At 44.8% G+C, this 25,462-nt stretch overlaps 1 protein-coding gene across 4 annotated transcripts in view; it reads right to left on the minus strand.

Annotated features, from left to right (window-relative positions):
- CBLL1 (Cbl proto-oncogene like 1) overlaps positions 1-25,462 on the minus strand; it is a 61,243-nt gene that overhangs the window by 14,173 nt on the left and 21,608 nt on the right. For all 4 annotated transcript variants that reach the window (XM_069229826.1, XM_069229828.1, XM_069229829.1 and 1 more), the window contains exons 3-6: positions 24,647-24,747; positions 23,931-24,014; positions 20,664-20,737; positions 19,566-19,610 (exon numbers count right to left, since the gene is read on the minus strand). In XM_069229826.1, coding sequence (XP_069085927.1) covers positions 19,566-19,610; positions 20,664-20,737; positions 23,931-24,014; positions 24,647-24,747 — 304 coding nt within the window. The remainder of the gene's footprint in view (positions 1-19,565; positions 19,611-20,663; positions 20,738-23,930; positions 24,015-24,646; positions 24,748-25,462) is intronic.

Raw genomic sequence — 25,462 nt, forward strand, 5'->3', positions numbered from 1 at the left:
AATTTGTTTACAGTCATGCATAACTTTTTTTTAATCTCACCTTAGAACCTCAGAATAACTTTGGTGACAGTTTTTCTAAGCAACGCAGACTATTTTTAGCTAAGGCAAGCTCATAAGTGAACTACTGAGAAGGTCAAGTCCCTTTCTGGTTAGCAATTTAAACATACAGGGGCATTTGTTTGTGAAATGCACCATTAAGGCAACTTGAGAAGGCTAAATCCATAGCTTCAACTGACTGAGGCCTTTCATTAGGTGAATTTGAAAGTATTTTCACCATTACTATTGGAGGAAGTCTGCATCACTGACTCATTTCTGTAATTTGACAGTTAAGGAAGAGGCCCTTCCCGCAATACAAGAGAAAAGAGAAAAAAAGGAGTGATCAGGCCAAATGCAAGATGAAGTGGAAAGTCTAAAATATGGCCGGAGATGTGTGGCAGAATTCATGATTTTTAACTCCCACTTTTGGGGGTATTCAGCCTAAAAATTAATAATTTGGGGGAGCGGAAAGTCCTAGCAAGGGGGCAGCGTTGCTCAATCCAGAGGATCCAAAAGTCCGAGGTGATAGACAGCCAGGCTGTCAATTGAAAGGTTACCCTACCCTTTACAGACCACACTTGTTCCCTTAAGGGACAGATAAAGTTGTTTTGAAGGGGGCTGGGAATGGGAAAAAATGGGGAGAAAGAGGACTGTCCCTGCTGTCCTCAAGGACCTTTGGAGCCATTATGCCCCTTGTAGCTGTGAAAAAAAACTCTGAGCTAATACACTGGTCATGGGAGCTGGTGTCGCCGAAAAGAGAACCCTGGAGTAGTTTCTTAACTTAAAGCATAGCTGACGAAACTGGGGTGGAGAAGGACCAAGATGTTGCATTCTACTCAAAGAGGTGCGCTCCATCCGAAGGCATGTCCAAAACACTGACTTGGGCTACACCTGTTAAACTAGTGGAAAGCAACCAGTCACAGAGATAAACAGCAATAGAAGAGCATCTGGCTCGTTCCACCAAATCCAGTGTGCAGGCCATAGTGAAGGGTCCATTGCACCTTGCTTTGCCAATCAACCAAAACAGTCACTAAGGTGGTTGAGAAGGGCTCTGAAAGATCATTTGTGAGATTTTCCATAGATCACGGAATAATCTTCAACTGCATTCCTCAAACTATTCAATCCCCGATCTATAGCAGAGGAAACAGGAGTGAAGGTTCCCCTTCGGGCAACGATAAGCTGCCAAAAATCTTGGGTTTCCATAATTCGGATGATAGAATTGATTTATATGGCAGTTCACTGTAGGAGCAGGATTGTTCCCTGCAACCAAGACAGGGTCCATCAATACCTCAATGAAGGAGACAACAGCGGAGGATGCCAGGTGTGTGAGGTTAGATGTTAAACTTGTTCATATGCACAGGCAATGGCAAAACCAGGACCTCTGAGACATTGTGCAGTACTGCTACGGACAAGGTAATTTCCACAGTGGGAGGTCCTGAAGGGTACTCCAAATTCACCCTCATGGAAGGTACCCAAGCACTAGATTTCTGCACGGGCAAACAGTCACCACTATCTGAACTTGTAGATGGGAGGAGGTTGACCGCCATATTGTTGTTAGTGATATGGTAACCCTATTGGACATCTGAACAAGGTCTAAATCGGAGCAAAAAAGCTCCTAAAGTATGCTAATGTATTAATCACAAGGAAAATGCCATTGTCAGGGGGTTGGGGGGGGTTGTTGTGTCAGGGGGAAGGTTAACAGAGACTTCTCCTCCACCTACAAATGCTTCATCTTGAGTCGACATGTGACCAAAACAGCCACCTTTGGAAAATTTGCCAAATTTTATAGCAGATCTGTAGCCAGCAACAGCAGTGTGAAGATGGCACTGACAGCCTACCAACAGACAAGGCCTCTGGCTGGGGGAGAATTTCAGCTGGTCCAAGAGTTTGGGTAAGAGGCTGAAGTGGATAGGCCAGTGGCACAAGCCAGTTTGAGGTCTTAAAGGTTTCTTGGGATCTGCACATACAGCAGACGGATCCCGAATGATGTGGAAGAGGGCCAGCGTAGCCTGAGCGAAAGGCGCAATCTCTGCAGGGTCTGCATAAGGAAGAAACTCTAGGTGTGGAGCCGCCGCCAAATCTAGCACTGCACATTTCTCCACCAAAGCAGGCTCCAAAGACTATGGTAAGGCCCAAGCTGGGAAGCCAAGCTGCCAATTGGAAAACTTCTCTCTTGGCCGTGAGCAACATCAAGAAGAAAAAGAATACTTGGTGTTTTTTGTGCTTTTTATAGGAGTATTTGTCCTCGTTGGTAGGGCGTTACGAAGATGTGCTGGTTTGAAGGCGATCCGGAGCAGTACCTGGATCCAGATGCCACTGGTCATAGAAACTGGACTCATAAGGGCCACAGGCAAAGTGACAGACATCTTGAAGGTCAGACAGTGACTGCCGTTTTTGGGAGGGGTTTGGGGGGGGGGGGGGGGAGACACAAACTGACGCTACAAACAAATACAATTTAAAGGGAAAGGTTCAGGGAGAGAGACTCCAGATAAGCAAAGGGAGGGAGGGAGGTTGGAACTGTTATTTGTACACTTCGGTGGCACCTTATATGTAATATCAAATCAGGGATATATTGCAGGGCCAAGGCAACCCCGGTAATTTATAAGACCAAGTTCAGCTAATTGCTTGGAGGAGTTTAAAGAAGTGACAAAACTGCAGGAAGAAGCATACATCAGAATAAAATAAAGGATCTGAACTCAGAGCTCTAGTTAGGAGTCAGAAACCTGTGCATGGTAATGTCCAGAAGACTAGGAATCAGAACAAAACCAAAAAAAAAAAAACAAAAAAAAAAAAAAAAAAGACCAAACCTCTAGCTTCAAGCTTTAGAAAAAGAAGCCTAAAACTAACTGTGTAGGAAATCTCACTTCGTTGCATAGGCACCACAGATCTTTTTGCTGGACCGAATAAGTTTGCTAGCTTTAGAACTCTATGCACTTTCCTCCTGTTAACCAGTGGTAAACTGCTTGTGCTCCCCCTTTAAACATGGTTGAATTGGCATACGCTAAACTGGAATATTTAAGAAACCTATAAGTCCTTAGTATATGATGCAAAGAGTACCCATGTCCTTGAAGTTAAATGGCACTATTCAGCAGAACACCTACTGTGCCATCTATGTGACACTGCAAATATGGCTTCAGGTCTAGCATTGTAGTCTGACTGCAGCAGAGTAAAAACTGCAATTTGATCAGTCAAAATAAACCCTTTCGAGAGGTAAAAATCTTCAGCTTTAAATAAGTCACCCATATGTAGGCCTTACAGCCGAGAAGCCACAATGCATGGTGTTTAAAAGGTAGGACATGAAGAAGTAGAATGTAAATGTGTCTGTACCTTGACGAGCACCAAAAATCTATTTTCACTGTGGCAGGCTTGGCTGTCTTATATAGAAAACCATATTACAGAAAATTGTAATACTGTGTCTCGAGAAAGGGACCAACAAGAAAAATAAAAAACTAGTTTTAATAGTTAACAAAAATCAGACTTCAGCATTGAATTGGACATTTAATAAATATTAAGGAAGCATAACTTTTAGAAAGTTATCTTTGTCCTGCCTGAAGTTCATTAAGGCTAATTTTCATTGACTCTCCAGCTTCTCCCAGCCAGTAGTAGGCATAGATGACTCCTTATAATACACGAGTTGGTCATTTGGGCATTGTTGTTGACACTAAAGTGTAAAATCTTAACAGGTCTGCTGTGTTTCCATATTACTCTTGTGGGTTAGGGGTGGTGGTTGGGGGGTGGGTTTGTTAAATGAGGAGAGAACAGGATGCCAAGACCATTCTTGTGGATGGTCAGAGTAACTCTGCTCTTCTGTTAGATGTGGGCGGATGCTGGAATATTTTCTATCTCTCCCGCTTCCCGTCTCACGCCTCTCTCTTACCCCATTTGTTAGGGTGTGCCCAGGAGTCAAACCTACCCTCTAGCTAGTACCAGGCAAATGCGACACACCTCAGAACACTTCCCGGACCTGTAGAATATCAGAGAAATACTGAACTGGCAGCATGTGATGTGAAAGGAGCCCTGAAGGACCAGACTTGCTCTATTTTGTACCCAGGACAAAGGACTTCAAGGGCCATAAGATGACCTCCTGTTCAAGCTACAAGGACAGAACATTATACAAGACCCCTTTTCCTGGAATCAACCACTGGGCCAGTGGCAACATGACCTGGACTGGGCCCTGCTGTTAGCCGCTACCTTGACACCCAGTGAGATTCTAAGTTCCATTCCTGGGGTCCTGGGAAGGCTTTAGTAATGTACTCCGGCGGTGGATTGGGAGTTAAAAGGAATAGATCAGAAGGTAAATGCTTTGGATAGGACAAAATAGTTGGTGTATCAAACCTGCACTCGGCATCAAATTGCACCTTGGTCCAGATCTAACACAACCGTTGACTATAATTAGCACTTTGTTACTCAAATTCCACTCAAAACTTTAAAAATTCACAATTTTAGTTCCCCTTATTAGAGTTTTGTCATTGTCTATTACATTTTGCTTTATTTTTGTAATTATGTTTGGGATTTTTTTTTATTGTTTAGCATTTTGACTTTCTTACTGTTTGGGTACTGAGAAAACACTTTACCACATTGCCTAAAGTTAAGCATATCGGGTCTCTTCTGTAGCTACCCAGGGATTGAGCTAAGGTTACGAGAGTTCAACCTGACAAGGGATGTTATTATTCCATAAGGTGGATAGTCACCCACCTCAAATAATAATCCAATTTTTTACTCTAGGAATGAGGTACAGACTCAATAATGAGCTTCTAGTTTTGTCCGCTGAGAACGCAACAGTATCTCTAGTAGAGAGATTCATGAAGCAATGACATTGGCATTTGAGAAGTAGCTCCCCAATCTGAAAGATTTCTTCAGCAAAATTTCAATTAGCAGTTGCAGTGATTTTGTATTTCTACAAGAATGGCAATGATCATTAAAATGATGATCACATCTGCCTGATCTGCAATCATAAGATCCAGACTAGAAGAAATAATTTCTAGATATTTCTTCCTTAATCTTATCGAATGGAAGGTTGGAATCCCCCCGAAGAATGTTCCTTCTGGTGGCATTTCACCCAAGGCCACTTTTCTTAATCCATAGGTTTCAAACCAGCCTTGTGCTCGTCATTCAACCAGTCATGCTAATTTGTGGAGTAAGGGTGTGCTACAGAGTTTTATACTCTGGTCTGCATAATTGTTGCAACCATGCAACATTGCCCTCCAAATATACAGAGAGATTAAGGATTCCATCAAACACAATTAATGTTGTATTTCATAATCATTCAGGGTAATTGAATTTGCCCCCCATGACCTACAAGGTGTCAGATTAGATGAAACACCAAAGCATGTTTAATTCAATTGAATGAACAGTCATTAGTTAGCATTCAGTGTCACAGCCTTTACTGCAAGAGAGCAGCGAGTGTCAATCAAATGAGCATAAATTAGAGAAATATAAGTGGGGCATGTGTAAGCACGAATGGCCGTCAAATAGCTTTAAAGTTAACAGATGTTTCTAGAGTATAGTACTATTGTTCCAAGGTACACTAATTAGGCAAAGGTTAAGACAGCCCATAGTTGTTTGAAGTTGTTCTCCAGGATCCTGCACATTACTACGGTTTATAAGTTTCAGAAAGAAGAACAGTCAGCAAAAATGGATACAATGCCCAAAAAAAGATGGAGGTACCTTCTGTTTTAATCAATTTGCTTTTCAAGTTGTAGACATACACCAACCCATACAATTGGCATGGTGATAACACTGACTTTTATATAAATTCCTGGCCTCTAAAGAAAAACACATAACTGTGTTGTCATTATTGTAGTAGGGGCCCAGTGTGTGTACTGGAAATACTCAAACAGGTTATAGCACTGCTATGACAGTACATGAAGGCTTCAGCGTAGAGTAGACAGCAATACTTCACTTCCATATCCATACCTTCTCTCCCAAGAAGGGGTTTCCAGAGCTTTAATCATAGTACACTGATCCAGCTCAAAGTGATGAGTAACAAACAAAACAGCTGTAGCTTTCTAGTAGCACAAACCTTTCACCTAAAAACAGACTACCTCCATGCAAATCATTCTCAATCAATCAAGTATTTAGAAAGAACAGCTTGTCACCCACGAAGGTATCCAGGGGCTGAGAATAGTCTCACTGAAAAGCTGGATTTTGAGCCCTTTCTTGAAGTCTCCAAGTGACAGGGCGATGCAGCAGCGATGGGTGCAAGGGATCTGTGCGAGAGCCTGGTGTGAGAAGCGGAGGTTCCTGCGGGGGAGGTTGAAGTGCAGGCAGTGGTTCAGGTAGGTAGTTCCTTGGTCACAGAGGGCTTTGAAGGAGTGCACGAGGAGTTTGAAGTGTCATCACTTCTGAACTGGAAGCCAGTTGAGATCTTTCAGATCCTGGGAGATGTGGGCTCTCTTGGGCAGGTCAAAAATCAGTCTGGCTTCAGCGTTCTGTATTGTTTGGAGACTGTGTGCGAGTTCAGTGGAGGTGCCAGCATAGAGTATGTTGCCACAGTCAAGCTGGATTGTGATGAAAGCGTGACACTGCAAACGGGAGAGATAAAAAGAGGCGTAACGGCTGTACAAATCCTTCTGTGTAAAAAGCCAAGTCTTAAGGGATTTCCTGAAAGTCATCAAATCAGTGCAGTTCTTTAGTTTTAAGGGGAGAGTGTTCCAGAGCTGTGCTGTTCTAAGAAAATTGCTCCCACCACCCTAGGAAGACCGTTTAAACCTGGGTAACAAAAGGTTCTTGTATACTGTGGATCTGAGATTTTGAGACGGTCTGTAAATTATGAATCTGTCCTGGAAATATATAGGAGCAATCTTGTGTATCACCTTAGAGGCTATACAAATGTTTTTCAATTTTATTCTCTTTGTCAAAGTTTGGGTCCAAGGTAGCCCACCGTTGGGGGTTCAGAGCAACCCCAAAGTTACCACACCAGCAGCTCAGGGCCGGTCAGGTGCAGAGTTCAAAGTGGTGCCCAAAACACATAGGCTTCAATGGAGAAGGGGGTGCCCCGGTTCCAGTCTGCCAGCAGGTAAGTACCCGCGTCTCCGGAGGGCAGACCAGGGGGGTTTTGTAGGGCACCGGGGGGGGACACAAGTTAGCACAGAAAGTACACCCTCAGCAGCACGGGGGCGGCCGGGTGCAGTGTGCAGACACACGTCGGGTTTGTAATTGAAATCAATGGGAGACCAAGGGGTCTCTTCAGCGATGCAGGCAGGCAAGGGGGAGGGCTCCTCGGGGTAGCCACCACCTGGGCAAGGGAGAAGGCTTCCTGGGGGTCACTCCTGCACTGGAGTTCCGATCCTTCAGGTCCTGGGGGCTGCGGGTGCAGGGTCTTTTCCGGGCATCGGGATCTGAGAGTCAGGCAGTCGCGGTCAGGGGGAGCCTCGGGATTCCCCCTGCAGGCGTCGCTGTGGGGGGGTCGGGGGGGACAACTTTGGTTACTCACAGTCTCGGAGTCGCCGGGGAGTCCTCCCTGAAGTGTTTTCTCCACAAGTCGAGCCGGGGGCGTCGGGTGCAGAGTTGCAAGTCTCACGCTTCTGGCGGGAAACGCAGTTGTCTTTAAGTTGCTTCTTTGGAAAAAAGTTGCAGTCTTTGGTGAACAGGGCTGCTGTTCTCGGGAGTTTCTTGGTCCTTCTAGAGCAGGGCAGTCCTCGGAGGCTTCAGAGGTCGCTGGCCCTGGGGAAAGCGTCTCTGGAGCAGTTTTCTTCCGAAGGGGGGAGACAGGCCGGTAGAGCTGGGGCCAAAGCAGTTGGTGTCTCCGTCTTCTCTGCAGGGTTTTTCAGCTCCGCAGTCCTCTTCTTCTTAGGTTGCAGGAATCTATCTTGCTGGGTTCTGGGAGCCCCTAAATACTCGATTTAGGGGGGTGTTTAGGTCTGGGGGGTTAGTAGCCAATGGCTACTAGCCCTGAGGGTGGCTACACCCTCTTTGTGCCTCCTCCCTGAGGGGTGGGGGGCACATCCCTAATCCTATTGGAGGAATCCTCCATCTGCAAGATGGAGGATTTCTAAAAGTCAGAGACACCTCAGCTCAGGACACCTTAGGGGCTGTCCTGACTGGCCAGTAACTCCTCCTTGTTTTTCTCATTATCTCTCCTGGACTTGCCGCCAAAAGTGGGGGCTGTGTCCAGGGGGCGGGCATCTCCACTAGCTGGAGTGCCCTGGGGCATTGTAACACGAAGCCTGAGCCTTTGAGGCTCACTGCTAGGTGTTACAGTTCCTGCAGGGGGGAGGTGTGAAGCACCTCCACCCAGAGCAGGCTTTTGTTTCTGTCCTCCGAGAGCACAAAGGCCCTCAACACATGGGGTCAGAAACTCGTCTCTCAGCAGCAGGCTGGCACAGACCAGTCAGTCCTGCACTGAACAATTGGGTAAAATACAGGGGGCATCTCTAAGATGCCCTCTGTGTGCATTTTTTAATAAATCCAACACTGTCATTAGTGTGGGTTTATTATTCTGAGAAGTTTGATATCAAACTTCCCAGTATTCAGCGTAGCCATTATGGAGCTGTGGAGTTCGTTTTTGACAGACTCCCAGACCATATATTCTTATGGCTACCCTGCACTTACAACATCTAAGGTTTTGTTTAGACACTGTAGGGGCATAGTGCTCATGCACCTAGGCCCTCACCTGTGGTATAGTGCACCCTGCCTTAGGGCTGTGAGGCCTGCTAGAGGGGTGACTTACCTATGCCACAGGCAGTGTGAGCTTGGCATGGCACCCTGAGGGGAGTGCCATGTCGACTTAGTCATTTTCTCCTCACTAGCACACACAAGCTGGCAAGCAGTGTGTCTGTGCGGAGTGAGGGGTCCTGAGGGTGGCATAAGACATGCTGCAGCCCTTAGAGACCTTCCCTGGCATCAGGGCCCTTGGTACCAGGGGTACCAGTTACAAGGGACTTACCTTGTTGCCAGGATTGTGCCAATTGTGGAGACAATGGTACATTTTAGGTGAAATAACACTGGTGCTGGGGCCTGGTTAGCAGGGTTCCAGCACACTTCTCAGTCAAGTCAGCATCAGTATCAGGCAAAAAGTGGGGGGTAACTGCAACAGGGAGCCATTTCTTTACACATATTAAGTAATCATAGGTCTTTAGCACTCGTAGCTTTAGCTGCAGCGCACAGAGAACCTTCATTGCTGCAGAGTGATAAAACAATTAGTGAGAAAATTGGTCCAGGGTGAATATTTTAAAGCGGATGTGGTCATGGGGCCTTGGTAGCAAGCATTAATCCTGGTTTTGCCAAGGCAATTGGGGGTGGGGGTTGGGGTTACAACACTTCATAATGAGACACAAAATGAAAAACATTTGACTGAATCCCAACCCTTATGTACAGAAATCTTTTTTTTTTAATTTATTTATTTATAGTTTTATGTAAACAACATACAACAAAAGATGAAGTGCCACCTTGGTCCTTACAGTAAAAGATCAGTCAGCTACTTTAATCTATCTTCGGCTCTTTCACTCGCCGCGTCTCAGTAACTTATGAATCAGGCAGAGGGAGACCAAAAAAACATTGCTGAATGTCCATATAGTAGTATGCCCCTGCCGGAGGGACCCAAGTCCAAGGGCAGGACCAAACAGATGTGGCAGAAAGAAAGGAAAAAGGAAAGGAGGAAAGCAGAAACTTCAAAAATAAAGGGAGAGAGGGTGAAGACCGGGAGGAGCAAGCACAATTCTCAGCAACCATTCTGTACATCCTTATCCCATTGTAGAGTGAACAACACTCATCACCTCAACATACCCATCCACAGCAGGTTCTTCAGACAGACGCAGATTCAAGATAGGAACGAAGCGGTGCCCAGATGTCTCGCGGCCTGGAGCCAACCGGAGTCAACTCCCAGTAATTTGTTAATTGTTCCTGGCAAAAAGCGGCATCTCGCAGCCAATCTGATATCTGGGGGGACCGGGCCCGGCCCCAACAGATTGCCACCCTGCGCTTAGCTAATAATAACATCATGCCAACCAGGCGCCGCACTGTAGTCTGCACCTCATTCTCCCCTCCCAGCAGCGCCATCAAGGGAGACTGAGGAATCTCCAGCCCAATCATCTCAGAAAGTACACTAAAGACCCTTCCCCAATAGGCAGATACTGCCGGACAGGTCCATGGCAAGTACAAAAAAAATCAGCAGCAGGGGCTCGGCCTCTTGCACAGGTATCATCCGTCCGCAGCCCCATAGCTCAATCTACTGTGGGTTTAGTACAGACGGTGAAAAAACTTAAAATGTATGAGGCGTAATCTATAGTTTGGTGACAACTCTTTCATATGCGTGCAGCACATCCTCCAAACATCTTCTGCAATGTTCTCACCACATCTTCTGCCCATTTCATCCTTACAGACAGCCAAGTCTCCTCTCCCTGCCCCTGCACACTGCCATACAGCTTAGTGATTAGCCTCTCAGGCGTCCGTGCACTCCATAGCACTTCCAGCGAGCGGCAAGAGGCTGGGGTCGTGGGCAAGCAGGGGTAGCGAGCGTGCAGCATAGCGCATATTCTCAACACGTAGAATCGGTGGAGAGCAGTGGCCGGTCTGTCCCCCAGGATCTCCTCCGGGGACATCAACCTGTCATCAACAAACCAATCATCGAGAGTTATCAGATCAAAGTCCCGTAGGAAGCTCCGTAGCCGCGAGTCCTGAAACATCGCCGTATCGCCCGCCGCCACCACCACTTGCATAGACGGTGCAAACGGCGCACCTATCCCAGAACGTTTCAGCAAACCCAACCAAGCCCGGACCGTGGCAGCCACCGTATCAATGCCCCAAGGGCGAGGTCTGTCCAAATTGCCCAACACTCGCTCGAGCCCATCCGGCCACACCGCGTCGCTTTCGGGAGCCAGGTGTGGCAGATAGCGTATCTGGTTGATCCAGTAGTAGGCAAAACGAGCCTGCGCGCAGAGATAATAGAGCTCTAGATCAGGGGCCGCAATACCACCCAGCTCAAATGGCAGCACTAGTGTCTTCCAGGCTATGCAAGGCTGACCACCCGCCCACACCAATTGGATCAGCGCGGAGTGAATGCGCCGCAGAAAACTGGCCATAAGCACCAGCGGAAGGTTGAGAAACAGATACAAAAACTTGGGCAGCACCAGCATCTTAGCTACCGCAATCCGTCCAGTCAGGGACAATGACAAGGACCGCCACGCCGTGACTCTGTCGTCCAGCCAGGCCATGGCCCTATCATAGTTGGCAAGCCAGAGCGTGTCAACATCACAGCTCAACCAGATGCCCAAATATTTAACAGGACCGTCCGCCCACACAATAGGGTAGTGGGACCGGCACTCTGCCGTTCCAGACGTCAGAGGCAACACAACCGACTTAGACCAATTTATCGCCACTCCAGATATGTCTCCGAACCTGACGATATCATCCAGCAACACATCCAGGTTTCGCACAGGGTCCCGTACATACAGTGCTACGTCATCAGCGTACATGGAAATCAAAATCGCTCTCTGGCGGAACGACAGCCCCCGCTCACTATGGTGCTGTCTCGGAAAGGCCACCAGCGGCTCCATCGCAATCGCAAAAAGCAATGGTGACAGGGGGCAACCCTGCCTAGTTCCACGCGCCACCTTGAAAGGCTCTGACACGCATCCGTTTACCCTCAAGCAAGCCACTGGCTGCGAATATAACAAACGTATCCAGTTCACAAAGCGGCTACTCATCCCCACTCTTTCCAGGAGCGCAAACATATTGCCACAGCAATGAGTCGAACACCTTAGTAGCGTCCAAAAACACCGCCACAGCTCCATCATCAACGGGAACTGAGCCAGCAACAGCAAAAACTTTACGTAAGTTTTGTGCCGTGGATCGCCCCGGTATGAACCCTGACTGATTCGGCAGCACCAGTTTCGTCATAAGAGGCCGCAGTCGCGCCGCAATAATTTTGGCTAATATCTTATTATCAATGTTAATCATCGACAGGGGCCGGTACGAATCACAGCTAGCTGCAGCTTTCCCTGGCTTGAGAATCGTAACAATAAGCCCCTCGCGCAAAATGGCCGGGAGCACTCCATTCCGCAGTGCCTGGTCATAGACCTCCAGCAGATAGGGCGCCAAAATATCTGCAAACTCTTTATAAAACGCCAAAGTCAATCCATCCAACCCAAGTGCCTTGTCTCCCGGGAGGCTCCGGATAGCAGCCTTCACCTCCTCTTCTATAGTAAAGGGAGCATCAAAGTACTCTCTGTGTATCCTATCAAACCAGAGGAGGCTAGTGTCAGAGAAATATCCCCGGATCACCTCCTCAGGCACCGCAGAGGGAGCAGAATAAAGATCCTGGAAAAAGGTAGTAAAGACCCTCAGAACCTCAGACATACCTGCCACTCGCTTCCCACTCTAATCATCCATTTCAGTCACATAGCCACTAGCCCACGGCCTGCGGAATAGAGTCGCCACAGTGCGTCCGGCTCTATCACCCTCTCCATATCGCCTGGCCCGTGCAAATTTCCTTAAAAAAAAATGTACTTCTCTCAAAGAAGCCTCCTCATACGCAGAGACTGCAGCCCTCAAGGCCGCCAATGTGGCTCCAGACCAGTCCAACACCAGTCGGGCCTCCAGATCTGCAACCCGATCCTCTAACTCAGCCAGCTCACGACGCAACGCCCGTAGCACGCCGTGCTGCTTTGAAATGCAAATCCCGTGTACAACCACCTTAAAGGCTTCCCACAGCGTACCAGCCGACCCCACTGTGCCCACATTCTGTTCAAAGTAAAGATTGATATTGCGACGCAGTTCCTCACAGAACAACTCGTCTCTAAGTGCCCCAGGCGGCAGCCACCACATATAGGCCTGAGCAGGTCCGCTGGGTATTTCCAGCTCTACGCGCACCGGGGCGTGGTCAGACAGCGTGCGCGCCATGTGATCGACTGAGCGGGTCCATAAAGCCACATCTCAAGAGCCTATCCAACGGTCAAGACGCGACCAGCTGTTGTGTACATAATTAACCCAAGGGCCTTCCCGTACCGCAGGGTGTTTCATCCGCCACAAATCTACCAGCGACGCATCGTCCATAATCGCAGATAAAACGCGAGCAGTAGAAGTATGCTGTGCCCGGGCCGAACTTTCTCTATCCAGAATGGGATCAAGGATCACATTGAAGTCTACTCCCCAAAGCACAGTTCCTACCCCCAAAGACTCGATCAGTCGCCAGACCTCACTAAAGAACTCAGGATCATCCGAATTAGGCCCGTACACCGACGCGAGGCGACACGGCCTATCCATCAGCACTCCGCTAAGCAGAACATACCGCCCCAATGGGTCAACAATCACCCTGCGAGTGCGCCACTGCAACCCCTTGCCCAACAGAATCGCCACTCCTCTAGCATAACTCGAATACACAGACCCGTGGCATTCCCCAATCCATCCAGCCTTTAAATAATGTAAGGCATTCTCCACCAGGTGTGTCTCCTGTAGCATGCATATATCTATATTCTGCCTCTTGACGTATGCCTACATAAGGTGCACCTTCCGTCTGTCATTCAAGCCACGCACATTCCATATTAAGCAGCGAATCAGAGACTCGCTCATCTGTTCTCCTCAGCGAACATACAGCGCAGTTCCATCACTCCTCCATCCCGGCCAATCTCCCAAAACCACAAAACACAAAATGGGAAACCGAAAAGCACACAATACAACAACCCCAAAGGCCCACTCACCCCCCCCCCCCCACCCACAGAGACCCCCCAAACGGGTCAAAGACATCCCTCCCCCAAAAACCACAGTTACCCAAATATGCAAATAATGGGGACTCCTCCAGAGGGTGGAAGCTAACCGCCCAACCCGCCTAGTATCAGGGAGGGAGGGCAGGCGGGGGCCCAGCACAAAAGGAGTGACTTCAGGACAAGTGGCACAAAATAAAGTGCATCCCACAACTAGTTGCAGCAGGGCCTTCTCTGCTGAAAAACCAAAGATAATCAGTCATTATCGCTCAGCGACTCTCGTTCCGCGGCACACCCAGCCTCCGGCATTGCTTCTGGCTTCCGAGGAAGAGACTTGGCATACCTGGCTGCTAGCTTGGGTCCGTAAAGAATTGTAGAGACCCACCATGTTGCACCTTTAGTTTCGCCGGGTATATGAGCGAGAACCTAGCAGCAGTTTGGGCCAGCGAGCACTTCGCCGGTAAGAACGCCCTGCACGCCGCCTGCACGCCAGGGGTGTAGTCTGGAAAAAAGTTCAATTCAGTGTTTTTGTATATCACCGGATGACGCTCCCTGGCCAGTCGCAGAATCGAGTCACGGTCACTATAGTTCAGGAGCCGAATAATGATCGAGCGCAGAGGAACTCCAGGCGAGGGCCGCGGCCCCAGCAATCTATGCGCCCTTTCCACCACCACCAAACGGGACAGCTGGTCGGGGAACAGATCAGATGGCATCTCCTCCACAAAATCCTCCATTCTGCCCATGTGCGTGGTCTCGGGGAGCCCCATCAACCTGAGGTTATTCCGACGCGATCGGGCCTCCAAATCTTCGTTCTTTGCCCGGATGACCTCCAGCACCCTCTCCATGCGCAGCAATTGTTCACCCTCACCTCGCTGCGTGTCTTCCAGACCAGAGGTACGCGCGCTTCCAACTGGTCAAGGCGGGCATCATGCTCGTCCACCAGAGTCTCGATACGATCAAGTTGCTCTGTCACGTGGTCTAGCTTCCCATCTATTCAAGCCAGGCTGGTCTTGAGGTCCAGAAACATGGCATTTACCGAACCATCTGAGTTCTCTTCATCCGTCGCTGGCCCCTCCGGCTGGGATGCGGGAGCATCCCCCCCCACCCCCTCCGTCAGCCCCCCTCGAGGGAGAGCTTAGCCTGTCTCTGCTCCACCTTCCCCATCACATAACCAGTGGGTCGTTGACAACCACACTCCGCTGACCCCCCCCCTAGATGTCCAGGAGGGAAGGTCAGATATTCAATCCACCTTCACAAAGTCCTCCCGGCTCCTGCTAATCAGCTTTATCCAGCGTCAGCGGTGCTATGAATCTCGTCAATGTCTGGCGTCAAGTAAGCCTCTGCGTCAACGGCACTAGGCCAGAGCACCCTTACACCAGTTCCCACCTCAGCTCAGGCTTTTCCTTCGCCACCACCTCACCTCCGGGCCCTGGCCCGATCCCGCCGCCTCCACTTGTTCGATCGTCTGAGTGTGCCCCCCCCAAGCCACACAATCACAGGAGAGGCTCTCAGGTCACTCAGCGCGCAGCGCCGTCCATGCAGCCGTCCTACCTCCAGGCCACGCGGTCTAGGCCTTCAAGGCAAGGCCAAGATCCCCAGGCGCGGCGAGAGAAGGCCTTCAATCGTGGAAGTGAAAAGGGGGGAGAGGGGGCCGCAGCACAACACCACCGCCGATAAGGCCACCCCAATGATCGATGCCCCCGAGGCCCTCCAGGTCCCCGGGGGAAGCGCAGGCCAGTCCCACTCAGCGCGGCGGCCGGGAGCACAAGATGTGAACCAAAGGTTTGTGGTCTGTAAGGTGTACTTGTTTATTTTTATTTGGTAAAGTTTCTGAAGTGCTTTGTGGCTGAAGTTAACGGTCAAGGACAGTTTCATCAATGGATCTTAAAGCTTAAGCCACTCACAACTAATACATGGTCTGGCGTACATGAACTGATTGTTATCGTCAAGAGTCTTTGATTGTTCCATTCATTTTCTCTTCAGTACCACATAAATCTTGACCCATGAGGATCTTCCTCTAAATCCAACATTTTATGCAAGTACCCTAAGAAGCTGATACAAAATCCATCAAATGTGATGGCTCCCATTCTTTTCTACTGGACTGTCAATTGTTTCCTTGATGGTGAATGAGGAGCCCAAGTCAGTCATGACAAGCAAGTCTTCACCTAAGCCTTGGAAGGCACACATGGGTGGTTTGTCAATTCTGTTGTCTTCCCTGCTTTTCACATTCTGAACTATTAGGACCATGTTCATAATATCTGAACTGTAATCTGCCTTGAATTAATGGCCTGAGATAATTCATCAGAATTCATGCCTACATGTGGATTTGAATTGCACTTATTTTCACGACAAGTACTTGCAGAATGCCCAATTACACTCCCTAGTAGCTCAGGGACCCATCTATGAAGTAATGAGTTTGTTGCAAGAAATGACCACAAGCCTACCTTTCCTACAATCTAAATAACATCTTTGGATTCAGTTTAAACCTGCTGTTAGTATTTACCGTGGCAGCAGGCTATAATTCATTAACATCCATCTGAAATGTTCAGTATGTAGACCACTTTTCGCACCAACGCAATGGACGGCTTTGATTTACATACGCACTCACATACGCATAAAAGATCCTTCACAACACCGGCCTCACCTACATCAACAACAATCTGTCATCCTACCAACCCTCCAGAGAACTCCAATCAGCTACCCTCGCCACACACATCTGCAGAGATCGCTGTGAAGGACGCTCCTTCTCCTACCTTGCCGCCAAAACCTGGAACAGCCTCCTCCTCCGACCTGTGCACGTCCCCCTCGCTGACTGACTTCAGGAAGCAACTAAAAACCTGGTGATTCGACTGTCATATCTAGCTAGGCCACGCACCAGCCACCTAACCCCCTCCCCCCCTTCCCTCCCACCCCCCATGCCCCCCCTCTCCCCACCCCCCTCCCCCCCTCATCTTTTATCACTGCATTGAAGTTGTGACTCCTCGTGGTCACAACTATAAGGTGAAACAAGTGACTGACTGTCACCTCTTTTGCATGAGTTCTGTCTCTGGCGACTGAGAAAAGGTGATTGGAAGCACCTCTGGTACTTCTCTGGGGCTTATGCCCTGGGCACTTCAGAATAATTAGTGTCTCATTAAAAGATTTTTTTCTGAGTTGCAAAAGTCTGAGTTACAATTACACAGGACTTTGAAATCTTTGTAAATAAGTCTTGTTGGCTTTTTTAAAATCAGACCCCAGATAAATGAAATTGTGGAGTTTCTGGCATCAAAGGAGCTTTGTTTTATAGCTCTGCTTGAAAGTCTCTTAGGTCTGAAATCCTTTGTCCATTTTAGCACCCATGGTCTTTGGAATGTTTCAACACCACAGTGCCTTAGAGGTCTATTTAGTGGTTGCAATCTCTCCCAGCTGTTACGAAGATGTTATGGCTAATACGAGCATCATGCAAACTACACTTGTTAAGTTAAAAAAAAAAAAAAGGAAAGTATGACTGAACGGAAAAGCCAGCAGGCAGGGAACCCTGTTGCAAGATGATAACCCTGTAAGAAAGCAAAAGGAAAAAAAATGCATTCTCAAGTCCTAAAAACAATGTGGGGGCCCGGATGTTCTAAACAGAGAAGTGAAATGCATCTGTAAATGTTGATCTTCTCATCATTAGCCCAATAGCTTAGTGTGGTTGCTATTAATGCCACAGGGTCGTTGAGTACCAGCCGTAGGTGCTCTTTACAGTTGCATGTTGCAGAACAAAAAAAACAAAAAAAAACACAACCACAATTGCTTTTTGTACACAATGCACACATGAAAAAGAATTGCATACAACAGAATTTGGCATAAGCACGAAGGGTAACTGAATATGGAGACAAAAACTGGAAATTTCATCTTTAGCTACATAACACCCCAAGGGACTTATCTATTGAACTTTGTTTTTCAAAATACATTTCATATTGTTTTGAAATTCTTAGCCTTTAATTTGACAATGATTACAACATACATGACTGTACTTACCAGAACTATTTATCCCAATAAAATGATACGTTGTTTTTCAAAATTAAACTCAATTTAATTCAAAATGTGTATTATATTCTAGATCCCCATCTAAACCCAGACACATCACTCATCCTCAAATCTTGTACTTTCCGATTCAGTTTGAAAGACAATGTGTTGTACAATTCCAAGATTTGTCTTTACAAACAATAGGCGATAGTAAACATTATCATATTTATCAACAACTTGCACAAAATATCTGCACTAGTTGTATGGTACTTCTTGTAGCATAATTAAATGATCGATAACATTAATATTACTTCAGCAATTTTTGCACTGTTTATGCATGCTCATTATAGACATTCCAATTGGATTTACTTTTTATCTTTAAAGGTCCTTTTCTTGCCCATTTTAAGTAGCCCATCAATCCATTTAATATTTACAGTTGATTTGCTGTTTATTTCAGGATGCAGCTATATTTGACTGTATCAGGGAGAACTACTAAAAACATTAATTACCTTTTACTGAGTTGTAGAACCATGGCAGGTGGGACAGTTGAGTGGGAACCTACATATCATATAAAGGAGGAGAAATCCATTTCCAAAAGGCTAGCTCTCAGCTACTAATGCCCTCAATCTACAGATATATTACCAATAAGAGTATAGTAGGTTCAACCAAGTAGGCTGACAAATTACAGAATACCACCAAAAAAACTAGTGGAAACTCAAGAATGGATTGTGGTTAATCCATTAAACAGGACGTGGGTATCGGTCGGATTTGGGGTGTGCCAATGCACCTTGAAAGTTCACTTTCATATCCAGCCAAGCTACATGAATACTATGCCTAACAATTACTACCTTAAATGGCCTCATTCTAAAAAAAAAGAAAAAAAAAAAAAAATGCTCTTTTAACATAAACCACTGCTCTCACAAATGTAGGCTTACACATTTTATCACCCAGATACTGCCCAAGGCTCAGGATTTGGCGTCATTAAACATAATTAAAATGACAGAGTGGCAGATTCAAACACCAAGGTATTGCAATGGCGGTACTACTGTTCTCCACTAACTTGGCAGAAGGTGCCCAAAGGACTCCCTCTCAAAAAGCAATGGTAGTGTGTATCTTGTTCAACACAAGACACGTTTCTCTAATTCAAGGGTTTACAATACTAATAACCTCTGCCTCCACCATATCATTCAACCCACCCCCCAAAAAAACCTACAAAAAAAAAAATAAGAAATGCATGTTCAGCATAATGTTTGCTTGCCTGGATTTTCAATCTATAAGTGGATCTTGAAATGCCCTGCCCAATATGATAAAAGGTAAAATTTCATACCACAATGAGCATGAATCTTCACTTTTGGGAGCTAGTGGAGAGTGATAATCACAACTGTGCTGCCAGGTATGAAATCAAGCAACCTCATTTTCATTTGGGAAGTTTGAGCATTCAAATGTCGTAGAACTTGGCTTAATGGCAATTGGAAAAATGTAAATCTCTTAGCAATTAACATTCTAGCTATCCTAGACAGAAGAATGCAGCCATCAACGCCAAGAGTGATGTTTTTTAAAAAAATGAAGAAAAAAACAAAAACAAAAAAACTGAAGGATGCATATAAAAACCAACACATCTGTCCGCTTATGCAAATTAACCTGGACATCACCCTGCCACAGCATTTCCATGCTCTGCCATAATGCTGTTCTATCTGGTATTACTACCCTAGGCACCCTAAGCAAATACTCTTAAGTATCACTCCTACCACTAATGCCAAATATTGACAGAGCACCCAACACAACGTGCTCGACCAGATGACAAACAATGTGTGAAAAAAAGATCAAAAACATACCAATACCAAGAACTGGACCATGTCAAACATTAATTTGGAGATACAACGTAAGTGTCATATATACCTCTGGATCTCCTTTGTCCCTTTCCTCCCAAACCCTTCAGCGACTCTGCGAAAACAAAAACAATTGCAAATAAAAATACAACAGAAGGTAAGCACACTTACCTTAGAACTTAAAATTCCACACTCCCTTGCTAGACACATAAGGGACAGCTTGAATAAGCTAGCCCACATGTGATGTACATAAAACCCCTTATTCTCAGGACAGTTGAAGAGGAGTAAAGGGCGATCATTGCAATTCAAGCACTACACCTCTATGTGAGTAATGCATGGACATCAGAGGTCTCCCTTCTGTATTCCAAGAGTAAGAATGCAAGACAATACAATAACACCATTCCTTTGAAAGCTGGCAAGATAAACAACAAGGAAAGTAACAAGCAAAGGTAAAGAACAAGCAAAGTAGGAAGCCACTTTGCTGAATGCTTACTACAATTTGATAGGTTTCTAAGCAGAGTTGACCATTAAATGCCTACTAGTATTCAAAACAACCATTTAATACCTGGCTAAACAAGGGACTAACTACCAAATTTGATTATGGGTGTATGTTTTATTTTTTTACTTTTCACTGGAGTTCTCCAGGGCAAATCAATGGATGGGGCAATTACAGCTTGTGTCAATTTGGTGCATGGAACAGTTTAGGAAATATCGAACAGATGTTTAGCCTTACACCAAGTGCGTCATATTTAAAATTAGGAAGCAAAAGGGAAAAATACACTTCTTTTGCTCAAAGTACAAAAAAGGATTATGAAGGATATGGACCCTGATTCTGTACTGTCCAATATGGCCTCTATAGTGAGCCCCCCTAAGAGTTTCAAAATTTAAGGCAATGTTAATACAGCTATATGTACATACAAAGAATAGTGGGATTAGAACAAGCCACTCTGCAAAGTTTACTGGATATCCTTTTGATGATGCCTTTCCTTTGATATTTGAGATATACCCCCGACACTGCTACTCAACAAACATTAGGCTGGACATGAATGTGAGATTTTTTCCAGTTTAAAATCAACATGTGCAGTGTATTCAGATTACAGTACTGTTCCACAGCTATGCATTTTAATTGAAAATAAAGTTACCAAAAGAAACTATCAGACACACTTACCCTGGGCAAACCTTGTCTCCTTTTTTCTCCTGCTGGATTGCACAGTCGTAGCAGAAGACATGTTTGCATGGTATCTGAAAAAGAATAATAGCCATTTAATTGCAACCTTTAGTAAATAATAAAGTTAAATGCAAACAAGTTTCTCTCCAGAAAACTTTTGATTATGGCCTGAAGACTGCCTTGTGTTATGACCGTGCAAAAATTGTACTTCGTGTATGGATGAAGATAATACAAATTCTCCAAATCAAACAGAATTGGCCTCACATGCGCAGTGCGTTATCATAGATTAGTGAAGGAAGCACATTCTTCTATAATATGTGGCCATATCTCGCTCACTTCAAGCTGAAAAAAGAACTGTGAGACACCAACGCATGATCTAACTTCCACCTCAATTTTGGCGAGCTGCTCTGATTGACATGAGCAATTAAGCCGACCACCAGGTAGATTACACAGCTGCCCACCTACTGCAGCTTAGGAGAAGGCTCCCAAACATGTTTTAGTTTCAATTTCAGAATTCATCTCAATCGTCCTATTTATTTTATTTTAAACATGGGTGGCTTAAAAATAAGATTTTTTTTTTACTCCATTCTAGTTAGTAAGGGCTTTCTCTTCTGCTCTTGTTGGGATCGTGGTCTCGAATACAAACTGCAAATGTTGAAATGGAGCCTGACAAAATATTTTATAAGTGAGATGGCCGGCAACAGTCAAGCCATATCTGTAGGCGATATTCAAAATAAAACGCACAAGCCACAATTTCATTTACCTTTCAGTTTCCTACAGAAATTATAAAACTTTTTAATACATTTATAATTTCAAAAAGTCAAACTCAAAGCAGTGGAGTCATTAATAATCATTTTAATAAAACAATGAAGAAAGGCATTTAAAGGAAGGAACAGTCATACTTCTGTCTATTATATCTTACATAGCGATCCCTCGAATACAGTGTTTGTGTACATGTATTTGCCATTACTTCCAACAATTTCTCCTCAAAATCATCACTTTATATGGTTCTATAAAAGAATGTTATAAAAAATGTCTTGCTGAAGACTGTTCTCCTTGCTAGGGTAAAAACTTGCAACTGCAACAAGCATTGGTAAAGCCAATAGGTCTCACCTATGGAAGTTATTGGCTTTGCCAGTTTGTTTTTGCCATGCTGCACAGCAGTACGGCTGCAGATCAACATGTCTGAAAGTTATTATAATTTTTTTTTTTTAAATGTAAGCGCTCTGCACCGTTTTTGTTTTCTTTGCAGCTGTGCTGCACAGTATGGATTTTTAAAAAAAAGGAATTCTAGAAAATCTTTTAAATCTCTCACCACCTACCACCTTTTGTGCAATCTACTAAAAATCCAGGTGTCATTTGCTGATTTAAATGAACCAGATCCTCCTGTGCACTCTTTATTCTTCAGACCATCCAGCTTTGATTTTTCCCACCAGGTGAATCGTTTTGCTAGAATTGTTAAGAAATTTGTGACTCAGCCATACAAAAGCGCAAGGGCAGATTCCGAGGTACACATCGTCAGAGCAAAGAGTCTTCTATTGCCTTTTAATCATTATAACAAATCAGAGGCAGGAAAAGCAGAATGATCAAGCATAACATGGACAGTGGAAACCAAACGCTTAATGGTTAAAGATAGATAGATAGATAGATAGATAGATAGATAGATAGATAGATAGATAGATAGATAGATAGATAGATAGATAGATAGATAGATAGATAGATAGATAGATAGATAGATAGATAGATAGATAGATAGATAGATAGATATCCCCTTCATATGGCTTTTAAAATTCACACAGAAGGAAACTGACCTTCTGACTTCCTGGGTCAGAGCCAGGAAAAAGGCAAAAACTCACACCAAGCAAACATGCCAGAAACTATATTTTCTGCAAGGGTTGCTTACAGTCATGGTTTTGAGTTATACTGAAAGGGTCCAAAAGAGAAGAATGATCTAACAGGGCCTGTTTATAAAATAAAAATAAAAAACACTACCACCACCACCACAGGATTGGCCTCTTCAAGATCGGCAAGGTCCTTCTGTACTGGTTTTTACAGGCCTGACAGAGGAAGATTTCATACCTTTGAGGCAAAGGACCCAAATGAATGAAGACTCTCAGCACCACACATTTTCTTTCTAACAGTGCAAATTATTCACTCTGCACAGGCAGGTCTGTTGGTTTCAAACCCCTTACACCAACGGGAGGCATCAAAGATGGTGCTGGAACATCACTCAGCAACCAACAAGTGTCTCAACATCACAAAACATTGCCCTGTAGGGGAAAAGAGAATGGAGACGGGAGGAGGGAACATCGATCTTGCAATAAGGTGTGAAAATCCAAGATGGCACAGGATTACGACAGTCCTATCTTCCTTTTTTTAGAGGGTGCCTGGTTTCATGTCTGGAAAGCCGGTTTTAGATTTAATGGAGAATTTCCTATGCTGAGAAAAAAAAGAACAGTTCTATCACAGTGCTGGTTCTGGGCTTTATCTTTAGAAAGTGGCAAGCAGTAGAGGCTCCTTGAGTGCCCACCTATACCTCTCCCATCAGAGAAGACTGTCCAACCCCATCCAATCGTCCCATTTTCTGCCAGTTTTGGATGCAGACTCTGCCTGGAGTGAACCATCAATGCAAATTTTCTTTCAGGGTCATCCACATAACAAGCAGAAGAACTTCTTACAGTAAAACGATAATACAACAGGTGTGGGAGGAAAGACTGAGTGTATCATACACAAGAGTAGAAATCCATGTTTGGCACCACAGCAAGGCACGTTTGTAGCCATTCCAAAAGCCTGTGCTTAGCTTACAAAAACACACACCTAGTAACTGTGTAATCGTTTTTCGTAACTACTGGACAAAACTTCCAGCAGCTTAAGTTGAAGTGAATGCTTAAATCATGAATTACAATTTGCAGAGATGCTTTCAAAAAGTAATCCATGTGTCACAAGGAACATTACTTGGCTCTAGCAGACAAAATAAAAGGCATTTTACTGAATTACACAGCATTCAGAGAGATTAATGGGGACTGGCTACATTAACATTCCAGTGTGCTTTTAATCTGTACTACATCTTCCTTGTTCAAACTTCACAAACAAACCAACTAGTTAATTAATATTTAATTGACCTTGGCTCTCATTTCATGCACTTGTAATCAATAAAAAAAAGACAATATATATCATGGCTACAGCCCTCATTAAGCTAATCCTCAGAGAGGTTATGAAACCTGCTGAGAGCTGACCCAACGTCAAAAGTAACTATGTAATACTTACCATACGCCCATAAATTTTAATCGGCAGCCCACACTGATCACAGAAATGCACAGGTGTGTCATCCTTTTCTCCAATAAGATTTATCTGTAGTATAATTTTGGGTAAAAAAATAAATTAATTAAAATTAAAAAAAACTCTGATTAATGAAATAATGCGGCATTCTAAAAACTTTCAAAAGTGAAAACATATGCTAAAACAAAATGATATTATGCTCTTCCATTAGCAAGTAAGGACTGCTTCTAATATGCTTCTTTATGACTGTGTTGCCAATTAATTTTTTTGTTTGTGAGAGTGAAGCAAGGGGAGGGACTGTCACCATAATCCAATTTCTCCCAATCACCACACTCAATATCATATGTTCATGTACAACGGCATGATGCTATCGCCCTCTAACACAAAACACATAATTTTTGCTTCCAGTTCCAAGCCCACCCACCCCCCTCCCCGATCACAAATACTCACCCTCCTCTTAATCTAATGGAGCATGTATTTAAAAAAAAGTTTAAGAATGGCTTGGTATGCTACATTTCTATCACAAGACAGCACCAGCTCAAGTTCAAGGCAAAATGAAGTAATGCCCTCATGACAGATGACTAAAAGAGAAGAGTCGGATTCGAAATTCACTTACCATAGAGACCTGCAAAAAGACATATCAAGGAACAAACACTCCTTGAACAAGGAAACTCGTTTTCTCTCAAATAATTTCACAATTTTACCTTATAGTCCCAGAAATGGTGTCCAGGAAATCTTCTCTGATTCATAAACATGTCACCTGACTTGCAATCATACCTTTCCTCTTCACCGTACTCAAATCCTTCTGAAAAAGCAAAGCACACAACATGTAATTATGATTTAAATACAGAACACTCCAACACTGTATCTGCTGACCTACCTTTACATGCATGTAACTGTATTTACAGAGCTTCTCCTTCACTAACGTGATTGAATAACATACCACACATTATGTGCTGTGCTGTGCTGTAAAAAGAGTATTCTGATTTCAACAAACCAGATTTCATGCTTCTGTTTCATTGTAAAATATGTTATTTAGTGTTTGTTTGTATGCATTTGTGCTTTGTAAAGGAATTAGGGTTTGTTGGGAGAATAGGAGTCGACAGTGCTTTTATTCAAACTATTGGCTTGTGCAGGCAGTCTTTTCAAATATTTTCTCCATCCAGTGTCAGCGCTGTAAGACCAGTGTCTTGTCTTTTTAACTTAAGCAAATGCACAAGTGCATCAGGGAAACATTCATTGTGAGCCCCAGCCAGCATCCATCAACCTCCTTCACTGATAACAGTGTGAAGCCGTTTGGTCTTGCAAATAAAATAAATAAATGACATCCTTTCAAGCCCTTCAAACCATCAGACACCACACCTTGTAGTAAATACATTCACTTCTGCTAAAGCATTTATGTGTTGTTTAAGAATCTAAGAGGAATACTTTCCTGAAATAAAACATTTACAAAAGTATATTCTCACTCATTTCAGTGACGTGATGGGGACAGGGTATCAATGGCTAGAAGACTTCAAACA

The sequence above is a fragment of the Pleurodeles waltl genome, chromosome 4_1 (genome assembly GCF_031143425.1).
Source record: "Pleurodeles waltl isolate 20211129_DDA chromosome 4_1, aPleWal1.hap1.20221129, whole genome shotgun sequence".
Lineage (NCBI taxonomy): Eukaryota > Metazoa > Chordata > Amphibia > Caudata > Salamandridae > Pleurodeles > Pleurodeles waltl.